This window comes from Galleria mellonella, unplaced genomic scaffold, assembly GCF_026898425.1.
Source record: "Galleria mellonella isolate WM207_F2 unplaced genomic scaffold, CSIRO_AGI_GalMel_v1 utg65, whole genome shotgun sequence".
Lineage (NCBI taxonomy): Eukaryota > Metazoa > Arthropoda > Insecta > Lepidoptera > Pyralidae > Galleria > Galleria mellonella.
The window spans coordinates 11423512-11447979 of record NW_026442138.1 but is presented as its reverse complement, the minus strand read 5'-3'; the positions used below and the strand labels follow the sequence as shown (position 1 = coordinate 11447979).

At 34.5% G+C, this 24468-nt stretch overlaps 1 protein-coding gene across 1 annotated transcript in view; it reads right to left on the bottom strand.

Annotated features, from left to right (window-relative positions):
• Nucleotides 1-22638, bottom strand: part of LOC113519879 (uncharacterized) — a 31822-nt gene extending 9184 nt beyond the window's left edge. The window contains 5 exon segments of the mRNA XM_052900485.1: nt 1680-7455; nt 7458-12230; nt 12346-12555; nt 19667-19948; nt 22090-22638. Of these exon segments, the coding sequence (XP_052756445.1) occupies nt 1680-7455; nt 7458-12230; nt 12346-12555; nt 19667-19948; nt 22090-22260 (11212 nt within the window). The 5' untranslated portion in view covers nt 22261-22638.
• Nucleotides 22639-24468: the final 1830 nt, after the last annotated feature.

The following is a 24468-nucleotide window of genomic DNA, read 5'->3' as shown; positions in this document are numbered from 1 at the left end:
GGCTATAAATTTAAAGTAACAAATTGGCAGCTTTAATGTAACATTGCAAGGATTGTTGGAAAATATCAAGGTCCTTGCATACATTGTAATATTTTCTGCACATGCGGATAATTCTGTTACCAGACAGCAGAAAGAGTTTTCTAATGGAATTATAAACCTGTGGAAATTTTTAACGTCAATGGGATACCAAAAGAAATTATAAGTGAGGAAGCAGTCGGACCTACAGACGTATCGTTACGAATAATCACATTGAATAAGTAAAAACCATAACAGTGATATAGTGTTAGTATGCACATCAAAAACGGATATACAATTAAGACATTTACAGCGAGTACTTGTGGTAAGAAAAGTAGGATAGGTTAACCGGGTGTTTGTGTGTCTTTACCAACTCCTGTGGGTAACTTTCAAGATTTACTGGTTAAATTTAAGAATTACAAATGTACGGGCTTTTACAATAACAGTTAGGCCACAAAACTACTTATTTCAATTTTACGAAAGCCACTCAAATGTCATAGAAATCCATAGAGGTAGTATAGTATACTGCGTACTGTCAGTACAGGCAATGCAATCAAATCAAATCAAAAACAAAAACGAGACAAGAAAAATATTACACTAGTGTGTGTTCTGGATTTGTATAAAATTAAAGTTGCAAAAATAGCAAAAAAATCACAAGTTTGTTATCATATCGATTCGGAAATATTCGGAACTTTATTTGAATTAAATTATATATTTGTTTGTGTTATATATATATATATATATATATATATATATATATATATATATATATATATATATATATATATATATATTCTTGTACAAAAATTTTCGAATTGTTCTACATTGTTATTGTGTCTATTTAGAGCGTAATTACATGAAAAATGTGCAAATTTGTGGTATATTTTTCTAATTGATGTTATATTCAGGCACAGCACATTTAATTCCAACTATATTCATTTTAAATTAATTTCACTTTATAACGTAAATTTAATTACAAATTATTTTGTTCATGCTCCCGCTTAAACAGCTGCGTTAATATATAGATTATAACAGGTATTTTCTTTCTTTTAAGTTCAATTTTAAGCCAATCTATATACTTCATAATTAGATTATGCAAACCCTACACAATGATATGACCAAACGTGAATTAATATATCATTAAACGTTGATGTTTAAACGATATAGTCGGTTTTAACTGGCCATATCGTCATAGTCGTAAAATACTGACGGATCTTTATATGTAATATTTGTCAGATCCGTCAGTATTCTACGACTATGACGATATCATTAAATACAGCCATTTCAAGAAATGGTCGGCCACATTATGAAGACAATTTTAAGATCTGGCTATGTCATAAGTATAGATTCCGTGAGTTGAATTCATATTTACTATAAGACTACTAATTGCTCATAAAAGCCAATTTAATAAGTGTATAATAAGCATAAAATGGGAAATCCTTTCCTGTCCCGTCGGTGTCGTAAGAAGCAACTAAGGTCGAAGATTAATGGTCGAGGAATGGTCAGCAGCGTCCCTCTCAAAACGTCACTAAAGCCTAACTGCGGTTGCCAACCCGCCTACCAAATGGCAACTACAGGTACCATTACCTCCCCCCCCCCCCCCCGAGGAGGCCTTATCTCAGCAGTAAACAATTAAAAATAAATAAATTTTGGATATTTTTTACCTGTAACACTGAATGCCCAGCAGCTGCCGCAGGAGCCCTGGTCCTTTACTTCTGTCACAGCGTCGAAATCTCTCCAGTCAAATTTGTCTGGTATTGACATATTGGGAATATTTGCCTTGCTCATCGGTATCTGGTTTTCGTCCCTTAAACTAGGCTTCAATCCCAAATACTTGGTCGTAAATTCTTCATAGGACAAGTCAGCAAACCGTGTCACTGCATACCTTGCAGTGCCCAGTTCATGTGTGTTCAGTTCATGAATCTTACGTATATTTTCTTTGAAAATCTTGAACCTCTTCAATATTTCTACGGGATCATCAACATATTTAGGTTTATATTTACCTAAAAATGCATAAAACAAATGCTCGGCTTGTATGTGACGGTACATTTCCGTACTTGCAGCATCTTGATAATCGCAAGAAACGCGGAAGTTGGGCGGATGATCAGTCCATGGGCGAAGCCATACGTTTACTTTGCAAAACTTATTTAATCCTGCATTAGTATCTAACGAACATTTTTTTTGATAAGTCAATGCTGTACAATTAGTGAGACCAACTTCAATTTTCATTCTGTAGTGAATGCCGGCAACAACCTGCTTTTCTAACGAGAAAATTCTCACTACTATTTGTTCACGAGGATTTGGGTATTTAGCTTCTATGTGCCTTAAAGCCCGATTTGCTAGCTGCTTGGCGGTCTCGGCGCTTTCAAATTCTACGTGCGCTTCGAGAGGTGTCTCATCATCTTCACAATTGACATCGATATTTTTCCCATTTTCTATCCATAACCTTTCCCAAATGTTAGCAACGCAATGTCTTCTTGGTAAATGCTCTAAAAATTCACAAGTTGCTATATTCTCTACCCATTCATATTTTAAACACGAAGTGTAACCTACATCAAAATCTATAGTAGTCACTCTACCCGATGTTATTTTAGAAGAGTAACTGTTAATTTGTAATACTCTTTGCTTATACCTATGGACGGACGACATTTCTAACTTTTCCAATGCTTGTGTTACTAATTTTTGGATTTGTACCTCATCTGCTGTTGCATTTTTAGGATCTAAGGAAATTGACCTTTTGCTTCTGGTTACGGTTGGAGTTCCACAGTTGACAAATATTTTCTTAATGGTTTTGCTATTTGGAACCATCCAAATAAATGAATTGCAAGCCTGCGCCGGTATCGTGGCATCTAAAAAGCACATTCCCGAATGTGTTTTTATATCAATGTCTTTTGTACAATTCGTAGATGCAATTATAAAATTCATTTTTATGGGTTGCGATGAATCTAGACTAGGGACTAAATTAGGTTCGCCTTGATGTACAATTTTGTATTTGATATCAGGAGATTTCTCCAGATTTTTAATAGAGGCTTCTAACAATTCTTGTATAGACAAACCCGTGACACTTACAAAATTAACATCATCATCGCATGTTGTGACAACTTGCTGAACGACAAGGTCATCGTCAGATGACGGCCATAGTCGAACATGACACAATCTATGGTTCAGTCCTTCCATTTCATCACATTTATTTAAATCATCATCGTCTTGATGTCGCAAACAATAAGTTAATGCTGTTTCGATATACATTCGCACCATTGGTGTTTTCATATGGGTGCTATGTTGTATAGCATGTATAGATATTAATTTATACAAATTATCTGTATCAGATTGTTCATTTAAATGTTGTACAGCGCGATCAGCATAATAATATTTAGTATTCTCATCAAAATCTTCATCATCATCTAAAACTTGTCCCTTTTCACGTAATGCAATATTCCGTTTTATACGTTTATTTTTGTTTTCATTACAACGTACTGTAACATCATCTGCAATATCAATACCTGGCCTTCGCCAAAACTGTGCAAAACAACGCAATGTTATTTGTGGCTCCTGAAATGGACAGTTAATACTATTTACCTGTTCTTCTAATAAACAAGTAGTTGGCGATATTGAATAATCGATATTAATTACAATACCAGCAACAACTTGCTCAGTAACCTCATGTATTTTCACAATTTTATGAGCATATTTAGTTTTAGATGAGTGCATATACTTATTTAATGAGATCATAGCAAGGTCCTTATACTGTTTTTTATTATTATCTTGTTTTTCTTTAACGCCTAGTCCAAAACTACGTTTTGATAATTTTTTCACACCATTTTTATTTTCTTTCTTACTTTCATTTTCATCATCTCTATAACATGAAACATCAAAGGTTTTTGTATTTATCCATGGACGATCCCAAATTTCGCTGTGACAGTAAAGAAGCACTTTCTCATCTGTAGCTGGGGAAGCAGTATAATCTATCTTATATTTAATGCCTGAAACTATTTGTGTCGTTACTTTATTGACTTCTACAACTTTATGCTCAATTTCAGTTTTTTGCAGAAGTTCATAGTGGCGTAGAGAATCTTCCGCAAGTGCTTTATATTCTGGATTAGTTGGATCTTGTTGTTTACTACCACCTTTAATTTTAGGATTACTTATATTAAATTTGTAATTACGAATTAATTCTCTTTTAGTTCTCGAATTACAATTTACTGTAATCTTTTTACTTTTCAACCACGGCCTTTCCCAAATTTCTGAGTGACAGTTTTTAACATCCGCCGAATTCAATATTAGGCAATTACTAGAAGTCGGTTTACCGTGCTTATCTAACTGGCAAGTAGTCGGGGATATCGTGAAGTCGATTCTTGTCAAAGAACCAGCTACAACTTGTGTAGTCACTTTATCGACTTTTACGACTTCATGGTGTTGGGTACTTCCAGATGTTAGAAGATATTCCTGTAAAGATTCCTCTGCTAATCTTTTATACTGAGGATCGCTTGGATCCTGTTCTGAGAGTCCCCCAGGTATGGTTTGTCTTTTCTCCCTAATATTCTGACCTGTAATTTCACAAGTTATGTCTATGTCTTTTTTGTTAAGCCAACTCTGTTCAATAATTTCTGAGTGACATTTTTTAACATCCGCTGAATTCAATATTACGCAATTACTAGAAGTCGGTTTACCGTGCTTATCTAACAGGCAAGTAGTCGGAGATATCGTGAAGTCGATTCTCGTCAATGAACCAGCTACAACTTGTGTAGTCACTTTATCGACTTTTACGACTTCATGGTGTTGGGTACTTCCAGATGTAAGAAGATATTTCTGCAAAGATTCCTCTGCTAATCTTTTATACTGAGGATCGCTTGGGTCTTGATCTGAGAGTCCTCCAGGTGTAGTTTGTCTTTTCCCTCTATTATTCTGATTAGTAGTTTCACAAGTGACATCTATATCTTTTTTGTTAACCCAACTTTGTTCAATAATTTTCGAGTGGCATTTCTTAACATCTGCCGAATTCAATATTACGCAATTAGTAGAAGTCGGTTTACCGTGCTTATCTAACTGGCAAGTAGTCGGGGATATTGTGAAGTCGATTCTCGTCAATGAACCAGCTATAACCTGTGTAGTCACTTTACCGACTTTTACGACTTCATGGTATTGGGTACTTCCAAATGTAAGAAGATATTTCTGCAAAGATTCCTCTGCTAATCTTTTATACCGAGGATCGCTTGGATCTTGGTCTGAGAGTCCTCCGAGTGTACTTTGTCTTTTCCCCCTATCATTCTGACTTGTAGTTTCACAAGTGACATCTATATCTTTTTTGTTGAGCCAACTTTGTTCAATAATTTCTGAGTGACATTTTTTAACATTCGCTGAATTCAATATTACGCAATTACTAGAAGTCGGTTTACCGTGCTTATCTAACTGGCAAGTAGTCGGAGATATCGTGAAGTCGATTCTTGTCAAAGAACCAGCTACAACTTGTGTAGTCACTTTATCGACTTTTACAACTTCATGGTGTTGGGTACTTCCAGACGTTAGAAGATATTTCTGCAAAGATTCCTCTGCTAATCTTTTATACTGAGGATCGCTTGGATCTTGGTCTGAGAGTCCTCCGAGTGTACTTTGTCTTTTCCCCCTATCATTCTGACTTGTAGTTTCACAAGTGACATCTATATCTTTTTTGTTGAGCCAACTCTGTTCAATAATTTCTGAGTGACATTTTTTAACATTCGCCGAATTCACTATTACGCAATTAGTAGAAGTCGATTTACCGTGCTTATCTAACTGGCAAGTAGTCGGAGATATCGTGAAGTCGATTCTCGTCAAAGAACCAGCTACAACTTGTGTAGTCACTTTATCGACTTTTACGACTTCATGGTGTTGGGTACTTCCAGATGTTAGAAGATATTTCTGCAAAGATTCCTCTGCTAATCTTTTATAGTGAGGATCGCTCGGGTCTTGATCTGAGAGTCCTCCAGGTATGGTTTGTCTTTTATCCCTAATATTCTGACCTGTAATTTCACAAGATACGTCTATGTCTTTTTTGTTAAGCCAACTTTGTTCAATAACTTCCGAGTGACATTTTTTAACATCCGCTGATTTCAATATTACGCAATTACTAGAAGTCGGTTTACCGTGCTTATCTAACTGGCAAGTAGTCGGGGATATCGTGAAGTCGATTCTTGTCAAAGAACCAGCTACAACTTGTGTAGTCACTTTATCGACTTTTACGACGTCATGGTGTTGGGTACTTCCAGATGTTAGAAGATATTTCTGCAAAGATTCCTCTGCTAATCTTTTATAGTGAGGATCGCTCGGGTCTTGATCTGAGAGTCCTCCAGGTATGGTTTGTCTTTTCTCCCTAATATTCTGACCTGTAATTTCACAAGTTATGTTTATGTCTTTTTTGTTGAGCCAGGCTTGTTCCCAGATTTCTGAGTGACATTTTTTTATATTCGCCGAATTCAATATTACGCAATTAGTAGAAGTCGGTTTACCGTAGTTATCTAACTGGCAAGTAGTCGGAGATATCGTGAAGTCGATTCTCGTCAATGAACCAGCTACAACCTGTTTAGTCACTTTATCGACTTTTACGACTTCATAGTGTTGGGTACTTCCAGACATTTGAAGATATTTTTGTAAAGATTCCTCTGCTAATCTTTTATACTGAGGATCGCTCGGGTCTTGATCTGAGAGTCCTCCACGTACGTTATGTCTTTTTCCCCTATAATTCTGACTTATCATTTCACAACTTACATCTATATCTTTTTTGTTAAGCCAACTTTGTTCAATAACTTCCGAGTGACATTTTTTAACATCGGCCGAATTCAATATTACGCAATTACTAGAAGTCGGTTTACCGTGCTTATCTAACTGGCAAGTAGTCGGGGATATTGTGAAGTCGATTCTCGTCAATGAACCAGCTATAACCTGTGTAGTCACTTTATCGACTTTTACAACTTCATGGTGTTGGGTACTTCCAGATGTAAGAAGATATTTCTGCAAAGATTCCTCTGCTAATCTTTTATACCGAGGATCGCTTGAATCTTGTTCTGAGAGTCCTCCAAATGTACTTTGTCTTTTTCCCCTATCATTCTGACTTGTAGTTTCACAAGTGACATCTATATCTTTTTTGTTGAGCCAACTCTGTTCAATAATTTCTGAGTGACATTTTTTAACATCCGCTGATTTCAATATTACGCAATTAGTAGAAGTCGGTTTACCGTGCTTATCTAACTGGCAAGTAGTCGGAGATATCGTGAAGTCGATTCTCGTCAACGATCCAGCTACAACTTGTGTAGTCACTTTATCGACTTTTACGACTTCATGGTGTTGGGTACTTCCAGATGTAAGAAGATATTTCTGCAAAGATTCCTCTGCTAATCTTTTATACCGAGGATCGCTTGGATCTTGGTCTGAGAGTCCTCCGAGTGTACTTTGTCTTTTCCCCTATCATTCTGACTTGTAGTTTCACAAGTGACATCTATATCTTTTTTGTTGAGCCAACTTTGTTCAATAATTTCTGAGTGACATTTTTTAACATCCGCTGAATTCAATATTACGCAATTACTAGAAGTCGGTTTACCGTGCTTATCTAACTGGCAAGTAGTCGGGGATATCGTGAAGTCGATTCTCGTCAACGATCCAGCTACAACTTGTGTAGTCACTTTATCGACTTTTACGACTTCATGGTGTTGGGTACTTCCAGACGTTAGAAGATATTTCTGTAAAGATTCCTCTGCTAATCTTTTATACTGAGGATCGCTTGGGTCTTGATCTGAGAGTCCTCCACGTACGTTATGTCTTTTTCCCCTATAATTCTGACTTATCATTTCACAACTTACATCTATATCTTTTTTGTTAAGCCAACTTTGTTCAATAACTTCCGAGTGACATTTTTTAACATCGGCCGAATTCAATATTACGCAATTACTAGAAGTCGGTTTACCGTGCTTATCTAACTGGCAAGTAGTCGGGGATATTGTGAAGTCGATTCTCGTCAATGAACCAGCTATAACTTGTGTAGTCACTTTATCGACTTTTACGACTTTATGGTGTTGGGTACTTCCAGATGTAAGAAGATATTTCTGCAAAGATTCCTCTGCTAATCTTTTATATCGAGGATCGCTTGAATCTTGGTCTGAGAGTCCCCCAAATGTACTTTGTCTTTTTCCCCTATCATTCTGACTTGTAGTTTCACAAGTGACATCTATATCTTTTTTGTTGAGCCAACTCTGTTCAATAATTTCTGAGTGACATTTTTTAACATCCGCTGATTTCAATATTACGCAATTAGTAGAAGTCGGTTTACCGTGCTTATCTAACTGGCAAGTAGTCGGAGATATCGTGAAGTCGATTCTCGTCAAAGAACCAGCTACAACTTGTGTAGTCACTTTATCGACTTTTACGACTTCATGGTGTTGGGTACTTCCAGACATTAGAAGATATTTCTGCAAAGATTCCTCTGCTAATCTTTTATACCGAGGATCGCTTGAATCTTGTTCTGAGAGTCCTCCAAATGTACTTTGTCTTTTTCCCCTATCATTCTGACTTGTAGTTTCACAAGTGACATCTATATCTTTTTTGTTGAGCCAACTCTGTTCAATAATTTCTGAGTGACATTTTTTAACATCCGCTGATTTCAATATTACGCAATTACTAGAAGTCGGTTTACCGTGCTTATCTAACTGGCAAGTAGTCGGGGATATCGTGAAGTCGATTCTTGTCAAAGAACCAGCTACAACTTGTGTAGTCACTTTATCGACTTTTACGACTTCATGGTGTTGGGTACTTCCAGATGTTAGAAGATATTTCTGTAAAGATTCCTCTGCTAATCTTTTATACTGAGGATCGCTCGGGTCTTGATCTGAGAGTCCTCCAGGTATGGTTTGTCTTTTCTCCCTAATATTCTGACCTGTAATTTCACAAGATACGTCTATGTCTTTTTTGTTAAGCCAACTTTGTTCAATAACTTCCGAGTGACATTTTTTAACATCGGCCGAATTCAATATTACGCAATTACTAGAAGTCGGTTTACCGTGCTTATCTAACTGGCAAGTAGTCGGGGATATTGTGAAGTCGATTCTCGTCAATGAACCAGCTACAACCTGTTTAGTCACTTTATCGACTTTTACGACTTCATAGTGTTGGGTACTTCCAGACATTTGAAGATATTTTTGTAAAGATTCCTCTGCTAATCTTTTATACTGAGGATCGCTCGGGTCTTGATCTGAGAGTCCTCCACGTACGTTATGTCTTTTTCCCCTATAATTCTGACTTATCATTTCACAACTTACATCTATATCTTTTTTGTTAAGCCAACTTTGTTCAATAACTTCCGAGTGACATTTTTTAACATCGGCCGAATTCAATATTACGCAATTAGTAGAAGTCGGTTTACCGTGCTTATCTAACTGGCAAGTAGTCGGAGATATCGTGAAGTCGATTCTCGTCAACGATCCAGCTACAACTTGTGTAGTCACTTTATCGACTTTTACGACTTCATGGTGTTGGGTACTTCCAGATGTAAGAAGATATTTCTGCAAAGATTCCTCTGCTAATCTTTTATACCGAGGATCGCTTGGATCTTGGTCTGAGAGTCCTCCGAGTGTACTTTGTCTTTTCCCCCTATCATTCTGACTTGTAGTTTCACAAGTGACATCTATATCTTTTTTGTTGAGCCAACTTTGTTCAATAATTTCTGAGTGACATTTTTTAACATCCGCTGAATTCAATATTACGCAATTACTAGAAGTCGGTTTACCGTGCTTATCTAACTGGCAAGTAGTCGGGGATATCGTGAAGTCGATTCTTGTCAAAGAACCAGCTACAACTTGTGTGGTTACTTTATCGACTTTTACGACTTCATGGTGTCGGGTACTTCCAGACGTTAGAAGATATTTCTGCAAAGATTCCTCTGCTAATCTTTTATACTGAGGATCGCTTGGATCTTGGTCTGAGAGTCCTCCAGGTATGGTTTGTCTTTTTCCCCTAATATTCTGATCTGTAATTTCACAAGTTATGTTTATGTCTTTTTTGTGGAGCCAGGCTTGTTCCCAGATTTCTGAGTGACATTTTTTAACATTCGCCGAATTCACTATTACGCAATTAGTAGAAGTCGATTTACCGTGCTTATCTAACTGGCAAGTAGTCGGAGATATCGTGAAGTCGATTCTCGTCAACGATCCAGCTACAACTTGTGTAGTCACTTTATCGACTTTTACGACTTCATGGTGTTGGGTACTTCCAGATGTTAGAAGATATTTCTGCAAAGATTCCTCTGCTAATCTTTTATACTGAGGATCGCTTGGATCCTGTTCTGAGAGTCCCCCAGGTATGGTTTGTCTTTTCTCTCTAATATTCTGACCTGTAATTTCACAATTTACATGTATGTCTTTTTTGTTAAGCCAGCTTTGTTCAATAACTTCTGAGTGACATTTTTTAACATCGGCCGAATTCAATATTACGCAATTAGTAGAAATCGGTTTACCGTGCTTATCTAACTGGCAAGTAGTCGGAGATATCGTGAAGTCGATTCTCGTCAACGATCCAGCTACAACTTGTGTAGTCACTTTATCGACTTTTACGACTTCATGGTGTTGGGTACTTCCAGATGTTAGAAGATATTTCTGCAAAGATTCCTCTGCTAATCTTTTATACTGAGGATCGCTCGGGTCTTGATCTGAGAGTCCTCCAGGTATAGTTTGTCTTTTCCCTCTATTATTCTGATTCGTTGTTTCACAAGTGACATCTATATCTTTTTTGTTAAGCCAACTCTGTTCAATAATTTTCGAGTGGCATTTCTTTACATCTGCCGAATTCAATATTACGCAATTAGTAGAAGTCGGTTTACCGTGCTTGTCTAATTGGCAAGTAGTCGGAGATATTGTGAAGTCGATTCTTGTCAAAGAACCAGCTACAACTTGTGTAGTCACTTTATCGACTTTTACGACTTCATGGTGTTGGGTACTTCCAGACGTTAGAAGATATTTTTGTAAAGATTCCTCTGCTAATCTTTTATACTGAGGATCGCTTGAATCTTGGTCTGAGAGTCCTCCAGGCATGGTTTGTCTTTTCCCCCGAATATTCTGACCTGTAATTTCACAAGTTACGTCTATGTCTGTTTTGTTGAGCCAAGCTCGTTCCCAAATTTCTGAGTGGCATTTCTTAACATCCGCTGAATTAAATATTACGCAATTAGTAGAAGTCGGTTTACCGTGTTCATCTAACTGGCAAGTAGTCACAGATATCGTGAAGTCGATTCTCGTCAACAATCCAGCTACAAGCTGTTTAGTCACTTTATCCACTTTTACGACTTCATGGTGTTGGGTACTTCCAGACGTTTGAAGATATTTTTGTAAACATTCCTCTGCTAATCTTTTATAGTGAGGGTCGCTTGCGTCTTGGTCAAATATTCCTCCGTCTAATATTTCATCCTGGTCACTAGGATCCTTTTCTTTTTGTTCGCCCTTTTGTCTCTTAACCCTTGATTTATTGTCAAAAGATTGCAAATCATGGTCATAACTTCTTTTCATTCTATGAAAATTACTTCCAGTATTTGCATTAGAATTGATGCCAGCAAATTCGAAAAAATTTATTAAATCATCTATAGCCTTTTTCTGATCTTGTGTTAAAGATTTAGGTGCATATTCATCTGTTTTGGAATTATCGCTGTGTTTCGCATTTTCCACTCCAATAGTATGTTGTTTGTAAATATCAGAAATATCAGATTTTTCTGTTATGACATCATAAGGTTCAGTAGATATTTGCAATTCATTATAGGGAATAATTTGTTCCTCTAATTTTTTTATTTCATCTTCAGACAATACTTTTTGTTCTTGTTTTGATTGTAAATCACTACTATGTATAGCCTTGAGAATATCATCAGCAGATCCCGTATTTGCAATTTTATCATAATCAGGAGTAGGCTTAATGGAGTCAACAGTTTTGTCTCGATCATTATTTGGATTAATATCAATATTATTGTTTTCTTTATTTGCATCAGGCCTTTCGGGTATTAGTTCCCCATCATCACCAAAAAGCCACTTATCAGTACAGTTATTAGCTACAACTGCTCTATACTTTGATCCATTAGGTAATTTTATCCACGGTTTTTCTAGTATCGAAATCTTGCATGGCACAGTGAAAGAACAAGTCTCATCCGCATCAGATGTACAATTATTGTAGTCCACAGTTACCGTGAGTATATATCGAACACCATTCACCACCTATAATATGAAGCAGTATAGTCAAATATTTTGCGTTTATATTTAAAAAACTTCACAAAAAATGTATGCATTACTGTAAAGTAACAAATACGATAATAATTATAGTACAACTAACCTGAACTTGTCTTTCAACATCAATAACGCTGTTAAGGCTGTGTCTAATTGTAGGTTCATGACTATCAAGTTGCTTCACACCTATGACAGCTAAATCATTTACACCCGCGGCTTGTGGATCTATATGAGATCCGCAACCTATACAACCTACGTCATCACGATGAACAGGTTCTTCTCGTGGTATTGCAACGAATTGCTCTCCTGATGTAGCCTAAAAATAACATTTCAATTAGTACATTTTACCTACAATCTTTACCAATATTATAAATTTGAAAGTGTGTTCGTTTGTTGCCTTATAAAACCATAACGGATTAACCAATCACTATGAAATTTGTTATACACGTACTATATGGTATGGAGAAGTGTATAAGCTACTTTTTATTCCGGAAAGCGAACATATGCCGATCACACACACGAAGTTACGGATAAAAGCTAGTAATATAATAAAGAGAAAAAAATTGATATTTTTGTATGTTTGTTTGGAATGAATAAACTCAAAAACTACTTAACTGACTTTAAAAAATCAGCTATAGAAAACTACATTATCAAGCAGTAACATGGGCTATAAATTGTTTAAAAAAAAGAGAATATTACGAAAATCATAATAAACCTGTCTATCTAAGCTATCAAAAATATGCTTATAAAAATAATTAGTTCGCGTGCGCTGGGAAACTATTGATGATACATAAAATAATGCATATTTACAATATTCATTATTGCCCATAATAATGAATGGATGGCTTTTTTTAATGAGTGATAATGAAATAGGAATCCCATCTACGCTATCAGTATACGCTGGCGGGGCACTAGTGAGAGGTGATAGGTGAAGACGAAAGAAGTCAGTTGGTTTATTCACAGTGATTTATTCTTTTCAGAGGGAACCGCATGAATGTCGACTTGATAGGGTATATTCCTAGCAATGGGGCTGTTAAATCCCCATTAATAATAATTCTCTTTTTCCTGGATGAATGGGTTAGATAGATGAGTTGGCGGATGAGTGAATGAGTGGATGAAGGGATGTTGTTTGTTACTCTTTCATGCAAAAAGTATTGAACAGATTTGAATGAAATTTGGAATAAAGCTAGGTATTATCCTAACTTAGCACCTTTGTGCTAAGCTATGCTTTATGTACTGATCTGTAATGACTACCAAAAGTATCACACCCAAAAATGCGTACAAAATTATTAATAAGTATTATTTATGGTACGACTATCTCCAGTCATCTGTGTCTATCTAGTAAAATACACACACACACACACACACACACACACACACATACATATGTGTATGTATGTATGAATGTATGTACACACATATATACATATTTGAGTATATACATAACTTCAGAACCAAGCACAATTACTAAAATATAATTTCTTAATGTCGCAAAATTCATTAAACAAACATCTTTTAACATAAAAGATTATTCATTTCAGTTGGTATTATAAACAATTATAATGCTTTGTATTCTACACGCAATGCCATTCATTGGAAAACCGATTGGATGACATAGTGCATGGCTCTGACGTGTACCCACCATTTTGAGATAATGGTGACGTCAGTTACATAATTGTTTTCCTTGTTGCAATTTTTTTTTTCTTTTCATTATAACCATTATTGGGCGGCGGTAATCACTTACCATCAGGTGAGCCGCATGCTCGTTTGCCCCCTGTGTTGTAAAAAAAAAAATATGTCACTTATCCTACTAATATAATAAATGTGAAATTTTTAAAATATTTTGTATGTTTCATACTTCATTCACACTTATACGGCTGAACGGAAAGAAGTGAAATTTGGTACACGAGTAGGTTGTATCCTTACATATAGGATACTTTATATAATTAATCGCATGGGCAAAGCCGCAGGATACATCTGGTAATATTACCAAATTTAATTCCAAACGGTTTTTTAACTTCTATATAAGTGGGGAGGGGGTGTTAGGAATTGGGTCCAGCTGAAAGTTCTATTATGACAAAATCAATTATTTTGATTTAAAGACTAAACTACTTAACCAATTTTAAAAAATATTATTTCAAGTATAAAAATAATTTGCCAAATCGTACATACATACATATCTGTCACGCCTGTCTCCCATTAGGGTAGGCAGAAACAATGGAACGCCAAATGCTTCGATTCAAACAAACCTCTTTCGCTTCTTCCACATTCATCAATCTTGTCATACACGCTCGTCGGTTACGGGTACTTTTAATTTGGCCCTTCTTCAGCACGTCGCCTATTTGGTCGACATACGTCCGTCTAGGGCGGCCCCTACCGACATCTCCATTCATTCTTGCTCGATAAATCTCTTTCGTAATTCTTCTTTCATCCATCCTCTCCAAATGACCAAACCAACGCAACATTCCTTTTTCAATTTTTGTCACTACATCGTCTTTCAGTCCACACTTCTCTCTAACCACACTGTTTCTTACTCTATCTTTTAAAGTAATACCACACATACTTCTCAAAGCTCTCATCTGTACAGCATTTATCTTACTTTCATGCTTCTTCTGCCATACCCACGATTCGCTTCCATACATGAGTGTTGGTGTCAGTACTCCTTGAATTATAGCAAGGCGAGCTTTGCTCGATACATTTTTACTTGACATAATCGAGAGCAGTGCACCGTTAACACTGTTTCCCGCTTTTACTCTCCTCTCAATATCTCTGTCACACTTCCCATCCCTCGTAAACAAAGAACCTAAATATAGAAACTCACTCACTTGCTCCACTTTTTCATCTCCTATCATAATCTGGCATGCCGTTAAACTTTCATTCCTCTCAAAAACCATTACCTTCGTCTTCTTCGCATTTATTTTCATACCTTTTCTTGCATACGCTTCATTCATTATAGTCACCATTTGTTGTAATTCATACTCCGACGATGCAAAAAGTACTTGGTCGTCGGCGTATAAAAGAGTCTTAAACAGAGACTCATTCATCCTGAATCCACAATTAGATCCTTTCAAATCGGTCAAGCAACTGTCCATAAATAGGTTGAACAGCCAAGGAGACGCTACACAGCCCTGTCTAACACCGCGTTCAATGCCAAACCAGTCTGTATAGACTCCATTTATTCTGACACAGGCATTTGAATCCTTATATAAAGATTTGAATGCCCGTATCAAATGGCTGCTCACCCCATACATTGCCAGTGTTGACCACAGTTCATTCCTCTCCACTCTATCATAAACCTTTTCAAGGTCAATGAAGGCGCAGAAAACCTTCTGATGTTGAGCTAAGGTTTTCTCTGTTATGCACCTTAAGGAAAAGACTTGATCCGTACATCCCATACCCTTTCGAAACCCTGCTTGCACATCCCAAATTTTACTTTCCGTCTCATTCATCACTCTTTTAATCAAAATCCTAGCATACAATTTGCCTACAACACTAAGAAGGCTTATTCCGCGGAAATTTTTGCACTCCTGCTGTGACCCGCTGCCTTTATATAGTGGCACAATAACAGCTTTGCTCCAGTCACCTGGAACACAACCGGACCGCCAACATTTATTGAACAGCAGAAATCGGTTTACAAAAAAAAGGAAAAATTTGCCAAATCGGTTTACAAAAAAAAGGAATTATGAGGTAACCAACATAAAAAATATAAAACTAAATTGAGAACCTCCTACTTTTTGAAGTAGATTAAAAAAAATGTAAAAGTCCTTTTGTAAGTCGATACAATTTCAATAATGAATACACGGAATTATTAGACTCATTCTTATCTTAAGAACTCTGTATCCTCTAATTTAAGACTTTACTGTACAATAAAGTGTTACAAACAATTATTGTATAACAAAGTCATTGTAACAATTTTTGACACAAAGAAGAATTAATAGAATGAGAGTTTCTTTTCATATTAACATAATATTTTATAGAATCACCTTCATTGTATGGTATTTAATTAAAGAACATATTATGAAAGAACAATGTTAAGAAGTAGATAATCGTATTGGTGTTATCTTGTCTATTAATATATTCTCAGTGTATGCATTATATCATTTCTAACAGATAATGTTTTGTCCAAATATGCCTACTTAGCGCCAAAAGAAGCAGAAATTCGTAGAAACAGATTACAATACACCCATTATTTTCATTTAGCTACATACAAGTCTATGTGAGTTTCAGTATATATGTATATACTGTTCTTTAACCGCGTCTTCGTTTGCATGATCAGAATATGTTTTAAATGAATCTTTTTTCATCCCAAATACCTACTGTATGTCTGTAAATATGAGCCCTGTGGTACCGACATAGATTAGGCTACCCCTTCCTTTCCTATAAGTGTCGTAAAAGGCGACTAGGGGTACTATTAAGTTCCCTTAGTAGATGATTGAGGGATGAGCAGTAGTAACCTTAAAACATCACCAAAACTAACTAACTGCGGTTGTCAATCAGCCTGTCAAGCGTGGCAACTACTGGCAAAACACCCCTTATGGGGAAGCAGTGGACAGTTAATGGCAGTTTTAATTATATATATATATACATATATAATACATAAAAAATAATTATATATTTACACATATATACATAAAAATATGTTTATTACAATGAAAATAAAAGTAAATTCTTAATTTAAATCTAAAGTTATGATAATGTTAATGATAAAAAATTAAATCCCATTAATAATAAATTAAAGACAAACATATAGCCAGATGATAGGAATAAAAGGCATTGTTAAATCACATAATTACAATATGAGCATTAATAGTAGATATTGTAACCGATTGATATTAATACAGGTTTTTATCTTAATATAATAATTTTATTTAATTACACAAACCATCAATATTAGTAAAAAATACTTCTCAGTTAATACTTAACACATTAAGTGAACCGCAAGCAAACGAGTTAACCGTTTACTTGGTCATTTAGAGCACACCTATGATAAACTTGAAGATAAGTAATTTCCCGAGAGCCTAAACATTAACAACAGAGTGGAATATTTTCACGCTAAATCTCTTACGTAGGGGGTAAAATTAGGTGGATGTCACAAGAAATTAAAACACTCTTGTATCATTGCATTATAGTTGAAATTATATTGAAAATAATAAGTAGTAAATGTATCTAATACTCAGATAACGAGAACTCGTTCAAAAGTTGCTTACAAACATTCCAACTCGCATACAAGCATTCCAAAATAAAGAAAAAACTCGTAAAAAGAACATAAATGCCGAAGAAAACAATAAATATAGTTATCACTGCATGTTATGATTATAGTTGATAGTTACATTGGCGCTCCGTCTTTGTTTTTTATCACTCCTCGCGAGTATATCGTGAGCGTAAACCAATAGCGGCAAAGGTGGGTAATATAGCATATAGTAATATATATTTTAGTTACAATATCTATATATTGAACTAATAACGAATATAATAAATATAGGTTTTTCCAATATATAATAACGAAATGAAGCACTGAATCAAAATGAATATACATATCCGACAGTAATGGACGATATGGAAATGGATGACGACTTTTTCCACCATTAATGACGAAGCCAATATTTAGATAACGGAGCGGTACCTATATTTTTTTATGACTGATAATGGAATGGTAACCCCGCCTGCGCTAAAGGCGGGAAGATACACGAGGATGAAGCAGGTCAATTAGCCCATCGTGATGAAATAAATGAATCACGATGGTTTCCATGGGGAACGTCGTGGAGATCGACCTGATAAGGTATACTGTTAACAATGAGGTTGGTAAGCCCAATTTACTAACAATCCCTTCTCCCCACAGCGGTGCCGATATTACCCACGCCTTAATTGTGGTGGAGACCGCCACTAAATAAAGGGAAAATTTGTAAAAATCGACTACTTGTCTCGCCAGTCTTTCCGCCGAGAATCAACCGTGCCTGCATGGCTGGGTTTCAGTTTGAGAAGTAAGATACAGCAATAACATTACAGAGGCATGACATCATAGTACTTCGGGAATGGCAATGCATGAGTAGTACCCAAGCTATAGCAGTGTATTAGTAGTAGCAGCATATTGTGATAGATTCGGTTGTACCTTGTTTAGAGGGACAGTTTAAAAAGTTTTCCTAAATTAGTCCGACCATTAATCTAATCTGGGATCATATTTATGAAAAAAAAGGTGCCTACCCCTACACCATGTTCATAAAAAAGTATGCGAAAAGATTTACATTGCATGTGCTGTTCTATATACTGTACTAGTGCGAGAAGTGTTTACTGAATCACTTTTAGGTACCCTATAGCAACATTCCTAACAATTCGTTAAATTATTAGTTTTTTTTTTTTTTAATGACATGAGTGAAATGACAATAAAATGTAAATTGTTACATGCAAACTTAAATATACACGCCAAATATATCCTTTCAGATTCATTTAATCTGACTCCATATTAAACAAATCTGGAAACATAGATGCCGGAACGGTTGTCTGAAAGTTCTAGTTCCTATATAAAGTTGATACGTATTCAGGTCATACCCAGACACATTTTTATCGAATTAAAATGCACTGTATTTTTTTTTTTAAATAGCATCAAAACAGAATACTTATTCCGACAATTGACAGTAAGTTTCGATCTAACGACTTTAATCCCGTCATACCCGGCGCCCATATAACATTTCGTATTCTTATCCCTGTATACCTCCAAATTTGTTTTATCGACTGGCTCGCTCAGGTACTATATCGTTGCAATTTTCGTCTATACTAATGTTATAAAGAGGAAAGATTTGATTGTTTGTTTATAATGGATAAACTCAAAAACTACTCAACCGATTTCAAAAATTCTTTCATCTAAAGAAAGTTACATTTTCGGGAAGTAACGTAAGCTATATATTATTGTCCAAAATTCTATCTACCTGTGCGAAGCCAGGCCGAATTGTTAGTTATAAATATAAACTTATACAGAATTTCATGTGAACTAACAGTGATTTTAGCCACAAGTATATGTAAGTGCATTACCAGGAAATTCAAGCAGGTAATGACATAAGCTCAGCCCACGCTTTTGATATATATGATCTAATTGATCATCATGAAGCCTATTTCATAGTATTTCACGGACTCATAATATGGAGGAATGTCCCTACATGAAACATATATGCCACTATATTGACAGGAAAAGATCACTTTTTGAGATATACTTTTTCACATTTGCTCATATTGCCTAAATACCATAAATATATATTTTTTGTATAATTTGAAGAGATATTTTTTGGGGATTCACATTGTTAACTTTAACAATACTGCTAATTGTGGAAAAGTAGCACTTTATGTCATAAATTACAATGTCATGTTCATTGCTTGTGTAAATAGTCTAACAAGGCACAAACATAAAACAATATAGATACTTTTTATTTACATACCTCAGTATTGGGCCTGACTTCATTGTCAAGATGTACAGGTTTATGAACTGGTGGTTCCACAGTGCTAGCAGTTGAGTCTACAACTGCCTCCTCTAGGTTCCCAGCCACAGTCCCATCCCTCGTCTCCGGCTCAACATCCTCACAGTTATACTCATTGTCCTGTACAGTCACTCCATTTTCTAAATCTACCACAGTACATGAACATTTCACATACTTGTACACTTCAACATTGTGAGTCTCGCTTGCTTTGAGTCTTGTTTCAATCTTGTAGAAATTTTCACCCTAAAATTTAAACAGTTACTTTATATTTTATTATTATTATTATATTTTAATATATAATAGATTGTGTTTATAGGAGACATGGGTGACAGATATGTATTAATGTACATTATTATAATACCAGTCACCACTTCTCATCCTTATCAACTGCATAATATAAAAATATTTATAGAGATATAAACATGTTTCTTGCCAGTTCTTATAGATTGAAAATGCTTGATATGGTAAAAAAATAAATAAAAAAAATTGATATAAATACTTAATATTTTTTTATTTCTGATTTTTTCTAATATACCATACACATAAATATAACAAACCCAGTACCACAAGTTTAATTAAAAAATAAAATCTTATATCAGATCCTTGTAGGTGTTATAAGCTAGAAATATTCCTCTTATAATTTTATTTTTTATTTTATAAAAACTATCATCATCTTCATATCAGCCATTATCTGTTCACTGCTGAACATAGGCTTATAAAAATGTTTATGGAAAAATAATGTACCTAGGTATAACTACAGGTTTTTTTTTTTATACAACTTAGAATGGCAAACAAGCTGACAGTCCACCTGATGGAAAGTGGTAATCATTGCCTATAGACATGAGCAGTACCATGGAAATAACAGAGTATACTGTTTCACCCATGATACCCCCATGCATTGCCTTTCCTGAGGACTCGGGTGTTATTCCTCTGTACCCAGTAAATTCAAGCATTCAGGTAACTCACAAAAGAAATGGTTCTCAATTTATTGGCATTATTTAAGATTTTGTTATATGATTATATCGCCAATTTTAAAGGGATCTTGTCAAGCCATTTTACAATTAACAAGATTTATGCATGTGTTGGTTCTATTTTAATTGTCTTTGAGGCTGTTTTTGTCTCATTTTAGATTACATTACACAGATTATTACAAAACAGAATCTACTTATAGACACAATTCTGCATTCAATATTTTTTTTAATAAACAGGTGTTTGTGCTTTATTATACCTATAATACTATAGACAACTAAAGGTCTATATTATAAATATATTTAAAATTGTGTGATATACATGTATATGCATGTGAATTGCATATTTAAGTGTATACAGAATGAGACAAATAAGAAATAAAATAATAGTACAATAAGTGTAAGTTAACCATCAGTAAACCGAAGATTGTAGACATTGCCCTTACATTATAAGCAACTTATTGTATTGAGTCGCATTGTGTTGTATAATTTTTATAAAATGTAGGTAGTTTCACATTATGTTTTATTTTTAATTGATGTTTGATAAATTATGCTCGCTAACAGTAGATATTAAATGCATGTTCATAGTTTTCAATTTCTCATTTAAGTGATTTATGTAAACCTTTAGAGAAATAAATGTCTTAAACCGTAAACCGTAAAATTGTATTGATAAGGCTATTTGTTTCTGGTAAATAAATTATGAAAAATTAAAAAAATCTAATATTTATTGTGAGTATTGAAAAATCTCATCCTCTAACTTTGTAATATGATAAAACCAGTGATGATTTTTTTTTGAGAGACAAAATGTACTGTTATGGACTTATGTTAGTCCTTAAAAAGTACATACAAATCATTATTGTTACAATATGTGTCTATTTACTAGAAAGAAATATTTTTAAAAGACTATAAGAATAATTTTTATTCATGTAAACTTAGTGTAAGCATTATATACTATTCAAAATAGTTATTTTTTTATTAATCTACCTCCCAATTCAGAATGTATTTTTACCTGAGAATGGATTGTCCATTCTTAGGTGAAATTACAAATTCAACTATTGCTTTAAATTATTATTAATATATTTTACTAGCTACACAGCAGATTCCTTATGAAATAGGCAAAAAATATTTAATAGATGTACATTGAAAAATGATAGATATACCTATAGAAAAAAAAATCAACTATAGTTTTAAAAATAATAAGAAATATTTTTTTTTTTCTTAAAAATAATATAATAATTGAAGAAAAAAGGGAATCACGTATATAAAATAGAAGTAAATATTTCTGATTATTTACTACAACATAGTGCCACCTTGATTATAACAGTGGTTAATGATAACTCAAAGGTCTGGCTGCTAGATAACCTTTCAAACTGCAAAACGTAATCACGAAGTAGCTTGAAGGTCCAAGAAACTCACCGTCTTTTGCGCATTTAAAAGTACCCCATCTTCATAAACATACAGGTGATTCGGCAAGTTATTCAAATAGTCAACGAAACCATTCAGAAACTTTTCCTTCTTTTCAACACTGATATCACAGAAACAAAAAGAAAACAAAAGACAGTGGAAAATAAAATTAATTAAATTCATGATGGTATTTCAGACGACCATCGCTGCCAAAATGCAGGAGAAGATTGATATTTATACAGAGTCGACCCGCCGAGTGACTCTGTCACTAATTATTAATTAATTGTAAACACAAGAAACGGATGATTCAGTAGCGATATACAAAATTGTAATGTAATTTGTTGACATTAACTTGCTGCATGCCTACTAATATTATTGTTTGTCAATTCTCACACTGTTTGTATTTTTTAAAAATTGGTTTTGTTTTTTGTTTGTATCGCAATTGGTATAAAATGACATCACAATTTGATGTTTGCTTTTATACCGAAATTCACCAAACTAATTAAATTAACATACGCAGAATAGTCAAGGAATATAAATAAAGGATATTACTAATTATATCCTTGATTCAATTAGGTACTATTTTGTAATTTAACTATATATATAAAAATAAACAGCTGGTATGATAAACATAGAAAAGAGAAAGATACAAAACTTTTTACATTAGTGTCAAAGATAGTGGAATAAATTATATATCAATAAAGTATATGCCCGGGGGTATACACTAAATATAAGTATATAAATTGTTAATAACTTGACGCTTGACCACAAAATAGATAAACCCCTAAATAAGATACTAGGAAGTATATTGAGACTATTAAGATCATAGATTTAGTATATTGTACTATGTAGTACGTATTATAGATGTAGTAAAATGTACTATGTACTGACAGACTGGGAATGAAAAATCTTTAAAACAAAGAATAACTGAAGAATACAAAAACAAGATCTTAATTTCAATTCGGGAACATTCACAACTTTTTTAGTATTAAAATGGATATTTTTCTACCAATTCTTGTACAAAATATTTCTAATTATTTTACAATAAAGCATTTAGAGATATACTATTTACAGCGTAAATATATAAGTATGTGCAATTTTTTTGGTTTATGTGCCTGATTTGTATTATTTTCATTTAATTTTAACCAACACTAATTAAGTGTGGCCACAAATACTGTTACATAATTTTTTTTCTTTTTTTCAACTTTTTAATTATTTTGAATTCGGAACACGTTGTTTATTTTAAAAACTTCTTTCGATTTTACATATTTTTTGTGTTCATTATCAAATTACAATATAGAATGGAGTGTTAAAGAAAATAAGATTACAGTGAACGCCTTGCACAGAGTGGATATGGAACCGCCGGTCATATACCAGACACTTCAAACGCTTGGTGTCAGCCACATGTTTGTATATCTTACTATTAACAGATACAACAACACTTCCTCTTTCGAAGACCAAAAAAGATCTGGGCGGCCGTGTGCCGTTGGAATTATCGTTAATGCTATTAAAACCAGAATTCGTCGAAACCCCATTAGAAAGCAATAAATCTTATCGCGAGAAATGAAAATCCCCACCAGGATTCTGTCGTGTATAAAACAAGACCTAAAGCTCGTTGCTTATCATCGATATACAGCACATGCCCTAAATCAATCTTTATAATTAAAAAGAGTGAATCGATCAAAACGCCTTGATACGCAGGCGAAAGGCTCAAAAATATCTTATTTACCAATGAAAAAATTATCACGATTGAAGAACACTACAATAAGCAAAATGTTATAGTGTACGCTCACAGTTGTAAACAAGCTGCTCAAGTGGTCATAAAGGTACTACGTGGTCATCATCATGCGTCGGTGATGGTTTGGTGGTGCGTGTCTTATAAAGGAGTCACAAAAGTAATTTTTGTAAAAAAGATACGTCTTAGATCGTGTTGTGAAACCTCTCAGCAATACACTTTTTAAAAATATACCATGGACTTTCCAGCAGGCTTCTGCATCTGGTCACAAAACGTGAACTACCCAAGCCTGGCTTGTAACCAACATTCCGGACTTTATAAGAGCTAAAAACTGTCCTTATCTAGCCCAAACCTCAACCCTTTATACTTCAAATTATGGTCAGTTTTAGAGGACATGGCCTGCTCTAAATGATACGGCGATATTGAGTGTCTTAAAAAATCTTTGGAGCAAGCAGTGGTAAAATTTCTTTTAGGAATAATGCGTAAATCCAAGGATTCGTGGTCAGACAGATTAAAGACCTGTATAAAAAGCCAAAGATGATCATTTCGAATAGATTTTTTTTGCTGTGACTTTAATACATATATAGATATAAATTTTAGTAATATTACATTACTTCATAAAAAAACGTATTTTCATTTATAACAGAACTTATGGC